This window comes from Ranitomeya variabilis, chromosome 7, assembly GCF_051348905.1.
Source record: "Ranitomeya variabilis isolate aRanVar5 chromosome 7, aRanVar5.hap1, whole genome shotgun sequence".
In the NCBI taxonomy this organism is placed as follows: domain Eukaryota; kingdom Metazoa; phylum Chordata; class Amphibia; order Anura; family Dendrobatidae; genus Ranitomeya; species Ranitomeya variabilis.
The window spans coordinates 30905402-30912938 of record NC_135238.1 but is presented as its reverse complement, the minus strand read 5'-3'; the positions used below and the strand labels follow the sequence as shown (position 1 = coordinate 30912938).

General features: G+C 50.2%; 1 protein-coding gene across 1 annotated transcript; it reads right to left on the bottom strand.

The window, feature by feature from the left end:
- Window positions 1-3656: 3656 nt before the first annotated feature.
- LOC143784862 (histone H4) lies at window positions 3657-5356 on the bottom strand. The gene has a single exon (XM_077273493.1). It carries the CDS (start codon window positions 5353-5355, stop codon window positions 5044-5046), a length of 312 nt encoding a protein of 103 aa, XP_077129608.1. The 5' UTR covers window position 5356; the 3' UTR covers window positions 3657-5043.
- Between the last annotated feature and the right edge of the window lie 2181 nt (window positions 5357-7537).

The following is a 7537-nucleotide window of genomic DNA, read 5'->3' as shown; positions in this document are numbered from 1 at the left end:
CTACAATATCGGAAACAGCAGCCGCCGTCTATTACCGGTTGCGACCGCGCTCCGTATATGGAGAATACGCGCAGAAAAGGGACCGTTCAGGACTCGGCTCATTTGTGGGAGGATTTGGTGGCTCTGAAAAGAGCCTTTGTGGTACAGGCAGGTGTGGAGGACAGATCTAAGCTCTCTCCCCACGGAGAGCATTTGAGTTTAGCATCCTGGGACCACGCGTTATATGAAGACACAGAACAGAAAAAGCCACCGAGCGGGAACTGCCACACTGTAACCAACATTAGCCCCTCCCCTCCCTCTGCTGATTGGCTGAGCACATAACTGTTAGGGAATTTGAATTTCCCGCTCATCGTCGTCTCCGCAGCTTCTAAATGTCATTATGTAACTTCTTCCTCTGTAAAGAGAAGGATCCGGAATAGTCTGTAATCTTGACGGAGCGCAAAGGTCTCAGGTTATTTGGAGAATCATGAACTAAACCGAATCATGTTATAGCAGATGCCGGAGTCCCCAGAATATCAGATCTGGGGAGCAAAGGGTTAAATAACAGACACCACTGATCACAGCAACTCGCTCAGAACTGACAAGATCAGTAGTGAAGGCTCCGAGCTGTAGAGGAGCTCAGCCCCGGATCCCGCCATCACCCTCCTCATCATTTAGCCCTCACCTCTATTGCGCCACCTGCTATTTCTCCCGCCGCTAGGCTGAGAGACCCGGGCTGTGCAGCCGCAGACACGGCGGGAAGACTGAAGAGGACACAGGAGCATGGACGACGCCCGGTGTCGGGTCGGACGATCCGCTCTTGTATAGTGATCCCCCACTGGAGTCCCTGATTAGTGGCGCAGTATCCGCAGAAGCGGCGCTGGACATAGCGGGGAGCCGGTACACGGACTGATCGGTGGCCGCATCCTCCTCGCAGGTGATTTGTTGCTTCGGACATTCCCGCTCCGTTACTGCCGGTGCTCACCAGTTGTTTCTAGTTGGGGAAATGTCGCAGCGATCAGTCCTGGGCTCTGCACAAACAATCTGGTCAGCTGAGAGAGATCCGGGTGAGGAGCACAGGGGAGAGGCCGAGATCCGATCACTGCTCCTCCGCCTCTAGCAATAGGTGGCGTCCTCCGATCACTTGCGACAGTGAGAACATCAGTGAGAGAATCGCACCGACCCGATAGCAATAAAGTCACAACCGGCAGCAAACCGGCACACAGGATCTACCAAGGTAAAAGCTCCTATATGGAAGAATGCAGCACTATAGGGGGGTATACATCACTATGCATGGGTAAAAACGAGACATGGGGGTTTCCAGCGCTCTATGGAGGGTATGCAGTGCAACATGGTGTGTGTAGCACTATAAGGGGAGTATATAGCACATATGGACGGGGGGTTACAGTGCTACATGCGATACACAGCATTATGTGTAGGGTATACAGCACCGTCTGGAGTTTATACAATGCAATATGGAGTTGTAAAGCACTATATGAGGGTATACATTGCTATATGGGCATACATTGCACTATATGAGGGTATACATTGCTATATGGGCATATATCGCACTATACGGGGGTACGCAGCAGTATATGGGGAGTTACAGCACAGTCTGATGGAGGGGAGATTTATTTATGGAATAACCAATGAACTTCAGAGGGCGGAGCTTCTGATGTTGATCACCTGATTTTCTCACCCAATAGCACAGCGATCTGTCATCAGTGCTCATTTGCATGGACTGGCTATAAATGCTGCTGCTCTGGGACAGTCAGGATCATTTTCCTCTCACTTGTGACAAGAACTATTTGCTTTCATTATGGCTGATCCCAAATCTGCCCCAGCGCCCAAGAAGGGCTCCAAAAAAGCCGTGACCAAGACCCAGAAGAAGGACGGCAAGAAGCGGAGGAAGAGCAGGAAGGAGAGCTACGCCATCTACGTGTACAAGGTGCTGAAGCAGGTCCACCCCGACACCGGCATCTCCTCCAAGGCCATGGGCATCATGAACTCTTTCGTCAACGACATCTTCGAGCGCATCGCAGGGGAAGCCTCCCGCCTGGCTCACTACAACAAGCGCTCCACCATCACCTCCCGGGAGATCCAGACCGCCGTGCGCCTGCTGCTGCCCGGAGAGCTGGCCAAGCACGCCGTGTCCGAGGGCACCAAGGCCGTCACCAAGTACACCAGCGCCAAGTGATCGGCTCCTTCCTCTGCTCCTCACCCCAAAGGCTCTTCTAAGAGCCACCCACACCCTCACTAGAAGAGCTGCTTCTCCGCTGCCTCGTTAGGTTTTGTTCCGTCTTCATCTGGAGATGTGTCCTAGTGAGATGTAGATCGTGCGCGGTATTTGGCGTCCTGCTCCTCAATGATCTGCGGCCTTTCTGGCACACAGGTGTCTGGTTCCCGGGTTAGTAGCGCAGTAGTTGTTCCCTATAAGACCAGCTGCGGGGAGGGAGCGGGATGTGATTGGTTTCACCGAGCACAGGAGGTGGCTGCCGGCTCAAGCTCCAGTCTTATGAATTTAATTTTGGGGAAAAAAAACAACTGCTCAATAAATGTAAAATCGACGAAAAAAATACTCCAGCATCGTCACTATGAGAATATTCAGCGACCGATACTACAAGGGATCTCAGACATCTGAACGATGGGAACCCAATCTGCAGAGAATCTGGTTCTGGAATCAGCCGCCGCCGCCCCGCACTCCTCTCTATTCCCTGCTGTATCATCAGGGCTCCTACCAGATATTCAGACCTCCCAGCTCCCACCTGACTGTGGACTCCGATTCACTGACCACCTACAATCCCTACATCCGCCGATCTGCGCATCATCCTGCACTGGAGCTAAAACTGCCGAGGGAGATCGTCCCTTCTGCTCCCGGCACTTAGGGCATTGTGTGTGTTTGGGGACACGTCTGTTGGGAGCACAAGCTCCGGGATCTCCAGGATTCTGCTCTAAGTCACATGTCCGTTCATCCCTTCATGGTTTCATTCATTAGAGCAGATCGGGAAGCGCTGTATGTATCAAGTCCCCGAGCAGCTCCATCCCCAGAAGAGTCTCATGCAGAATCATAGAGAAAAGACTCGGCTCCATCTAATCCGGTTACAACCTCACCAGAATAATAATGGCGACCGATCAGGAGAACAATCCCCGTGTTTGGGGGCATGACAGAAACCTAACAGATTTATGGGGGATATATCCGCACACTGCCTCCCAGAGACCTCTATGCACACAGTACAAGCCCCGGTGTGATGCGGTTACTACAGTCCTGCCGTGAGGTGAATGTGTTGATTCTGCTGCATATTATACTGAACGGGGGCAGCGAATATTCACAGGGAATGTGGCTGTATGAGGCGGCTGGATAGATGGACGCCCTGTGTACCGGGTACGGAGACTCCTGTGTGATGACCACGTCCTGGACACTAATGTTTCGGATGGCGCCTCTGAAGACTGTTATAACCTCCCCAGAATAATAATGGCAACCGATAAGAAAACCCATCCCCGTGTTTGGGGGCAGACAGCTGGGAGGGCAGGACCCGGTGTTATCAGCGGGGTAGAGCTGCCCCCACCGGTATACACAGCGACCGCCGCTACAGCAGAGGGGCCGGTAATAATCCGACGGACAAAGAACAGAGATTGAGCGGGAAATTCAAAACCAGCAACGGATCTGTAATCAGCCAATGAGCGAGAGACATCCGCAGTCGCCGACCAATCCCAGATACAGGAATATCCGCCTCCATTTAACTCCTTAGTGGCCGTGTGTGTGCGGCGACTTCCCCCACCCGAGACCCGGCAGCGTCACATCAGGCTCCTGGCAGAACATAGGAGACTTGTATTAGTCGGGCAGTGATAGGATCAGCGCGGACACCGCAGGGAATCTGCACAGGATAATAAGCGGGTGAGTGAGGAGCCTCCTCCTGTGTAGATGGAGCGGAGGAGAAGCCCTGACAGGGATTAACCCCTCTCCCGCCAGCCTGTCAGTGCAGATTGAGTGTCGCTCGCAGAACTCGGCCTCAGAATAATCTGCAGATAGCAGGAAATTAGCCCTTATTGATGGAGGACTTTGTGCAGTGATTGGGACAGATAATGGCGATTCCCCCATAGATCCAGGAAGCGGCTAGTCAGCGGTGGAAGGCTGTGAATTCAGGGAGATATCTCGGTAGTAGCCGCACCCACTGCTCTCTGAGGAGCCGGCTTCCCTCAGGAGCTTCGTCCCCGGTATAAACTGTACTTAGCCCTCGTGTGTGTGATCTCAGTAACATGGAGCCGGATCAGTCACTTCAGCCATGAATCTCTGCTCTGTGGTGACCGCAGATCTCCTGTGCTCGGTCCGATTGATGATCACATCCCGCAGCAGAACATTAGCGGCTCATTCCTTTGCCGGCGGAGGTTGTTTGTTCTCCGGATTTGTATCACATCCGGCTAAAGCGATTTCACCATTTCTATCTGCCCCGTGCAGGTCCAGTCCCCATCACAGCTGTGGGAGCTTCTGTGCGGCTCCTCTACCAGTGGCGCAGCGCTTTCTGTAGCTATAGACTCCTGTCCTCTCAGCTCTGGGTCCTAGTGCCGCTGCCTCCAGGGTTCCACTGGTAATGGCAGATTATTTATTATAAAGTAAATCGACTGACATGTGGCCCAAAAAATGCGGCCTCAGCACCGGAGCCGCCATCCATACCAGAGTCTAGTGATCAGGACGCGGTCACATAGGAGTCTACACTCCGAGGCCATTCATCAATCCAGCCGCTTTCACTATTCGCAGCCCTCCTACAACCCACACGGATCTGAGCAGGAAGATACAATGTCAGAATCTCCTTTACTCAACATCAGGACGTGGATTTCTGCTCCGTAGTATCAGCAGAATATGGTAGAACTGTGCACAAATTACTATAAACGGCCCAGTGCGGATATATCCCCCCTTACACATGTACAGCGTGTATAAAGCCTGCACTGGCAGTCACACAAGCACAGTGACCATTAGACCCCAGCAGTCAGGTGCAGCCTCTCATGTAAGATGTGGGTGGCTCTGAAAAGAGCCTTTGGGGTGTGAGCATGGAGCAGAGAACACAATTAACCTCCGAAGCCGTAGAGAGTGCGGCCCTGGCGCTTGAGCGCGTACACCACGTCCATGGCGGTGACGGTCTTCCTCTTGGCGTGCTCGGTGTAGGTGACGGCGTCACGGATCACGTTCTCCAGGAAGACTTTCAGGACACCGCGAGTCTCCTCATAGATGAGGCCGGAGATGCGCTTGACGCCTCCTCTGCGAGCTAGACGGCGGATGGCAGGCTTGGTGATGCCCTGGATGTTATCACGGAGCACCTTCCTGTGCCGCTTGGCGCCGCCCTTCCCGAGACCTTTTCCTCCTTTACCGCGACCAGACATCTTCCACGTAGTCAGCAGAACACGATGACTGAGCAGCGCAGAGTCCTTCCTTTATATAGCGAGTGAGCGGACCGGAGCGAGAACCGCAGAGATGACGCGTTTCCGGAGCGAGATTTCTAGTACTAAATTTGCAGTTAGCCCCTCCCTTTCGTCTCTGATTGGTTGAGCACAGAACGGTTGGCGATTTTGAATTTCCCACTTATTGTCCTCTTATTTTCCCGCTTCTCCATTCTTCTCACCTCGGCGCTGCTGCTAGATCTGTTGGTTATTTTGATTTGCGCTTTCATTGTAGTTCCTGCTGCTATTTTCCAGCTTGTTAGAAAGTAGAATACAAAAATGTATTTTAGGGACAATGATCTACAGAAAACTCATCTGATCCCCGGCAGTCACTGTGGTGCCGGATTGGCGGCCATTACCGGTCCCTCAGAGCAGGGAGCTGCATGTAACCAGACCCCCGGCGTCTCCAGCCCCAGAGAACATAGGAGAACTCAAATACACGATAATTACATAACGACCCACCCACCACAAATGTGATCTGTAGCGATGGGGGGAGGGAGAAAAGCGGAGACACAAAATCCAGCATCTACACAGAGAGCACAGCTGTATATAGTATATATAGTGCACATCACATCTGTACTGCCCAGATCAGCAGTGTAATAAGTGTCACTGATAATAGAGGAAAGTGTACAGTATATACAGCAGTGTACAGTGCAGTGTACAGTATATACAGCAGTATACAGTATATAAAGCAGTGTACAGTATATAGAGCAGTGTACAGTATATACAGCAGTGTGTACAGTATATACAGCAGTGTACAGTGTATAGAGCAGTGTACAGTATATACAGCAGTATACAGTATATAAAGCAGTGTACAGTATATAGAGCAGTGTACAGTATATACAGCAGTGTGTACAGTATATACAGCAGTGTACATTATATTGAGCAGTGTACATTATATGCAGCAGTGTGTACAGTATATACAACAGTGTGTACATTATATACAGCAGTGTACATTATATTGAGCAGTTTACATTATATGCAGCAGTGTGTACAGTATATACAGCAGTGTGTACATTATATAGAGCAGTGTGTACATTATATACAGCAGTGTGTACAGTATATAGAGCAGTGTGTACAGTATATAGAGCAGTGTGTACATTATATACAGCAGTGTGTACAGTATATAGAGCAGTGTGTACATTATATACAGCAGTGTGTATAGTATATAGAGCAGTGTGTACAGTATATACAACAGTGTGTACAGCATATACAGCAGTGTGTACATTATATTGAGCAGTTTACATTATATGCAGCAGTGTGTACAGTATATACAACAGTGTGTACAGCATATACAGCAGCGTGTACATTATATTGAGCAGTGTACAGTATATACAGAGCAGACAAAGAGGGAGTTAAGTATTGTTGAGCGGCGCCGTGGCTCAGTGGTTAACACTGCAGCCTTGCAGCACTGGTGTCCGTTTTTTTTCTTTAGTTTCCGGACGGACAGATATCGGAAATGTGTTTGTGTCCTGCGATCACTGGTCACTTACGTTCCATACAGGAGTCTAATAGGTAGATATATATCCAGGTCCAGGGATCACAGAAAAACGTATTTGGAAATAATACAAAAAAACTCACAAACTGCATAAGGAGTCACAGGGGATGTACACTTACACTAGGCAGACGCGGTTCTGACTTACTAATAAATACGTTTTTATGGGATGCCTGGAGCTGGATCTGTCCCCCACTAAATGATTCAGTGTCTCGTGTCCCTTTCTACTTTTGGGTGAGATGACGTTTTACCTTTTTCCTTCTACTTAGTCTAGATAGGTTTTCAGTATCAAGGGAGAAGTATCAAGGGAGAAGTATCCGCTTTCAAAAATACAAGGAACATAACTTTCCCTCTTTCCATAGTGACTCCATCACACCGGAGTGCCGGGAATATAAGGAAACGAGGTCCAGCAGTTTAGAGAGAACTTATAAGGGGATGAGGAGTCTCTAAAACGCTGATTGATTTTATCTAGGCAAAACGACTATAGAACTGCTGCAAACTCCTGCAGAGAAATGAACAACTAGTCCGGATACATGATGCATTCAGGATCAGCCCTGTGTGGCGGAGGTTAGGAATGAGCTCGTCTGGAGGGAGGATTTGGTGGCTCTGAAAAGAGCCTTTGTGGTACAG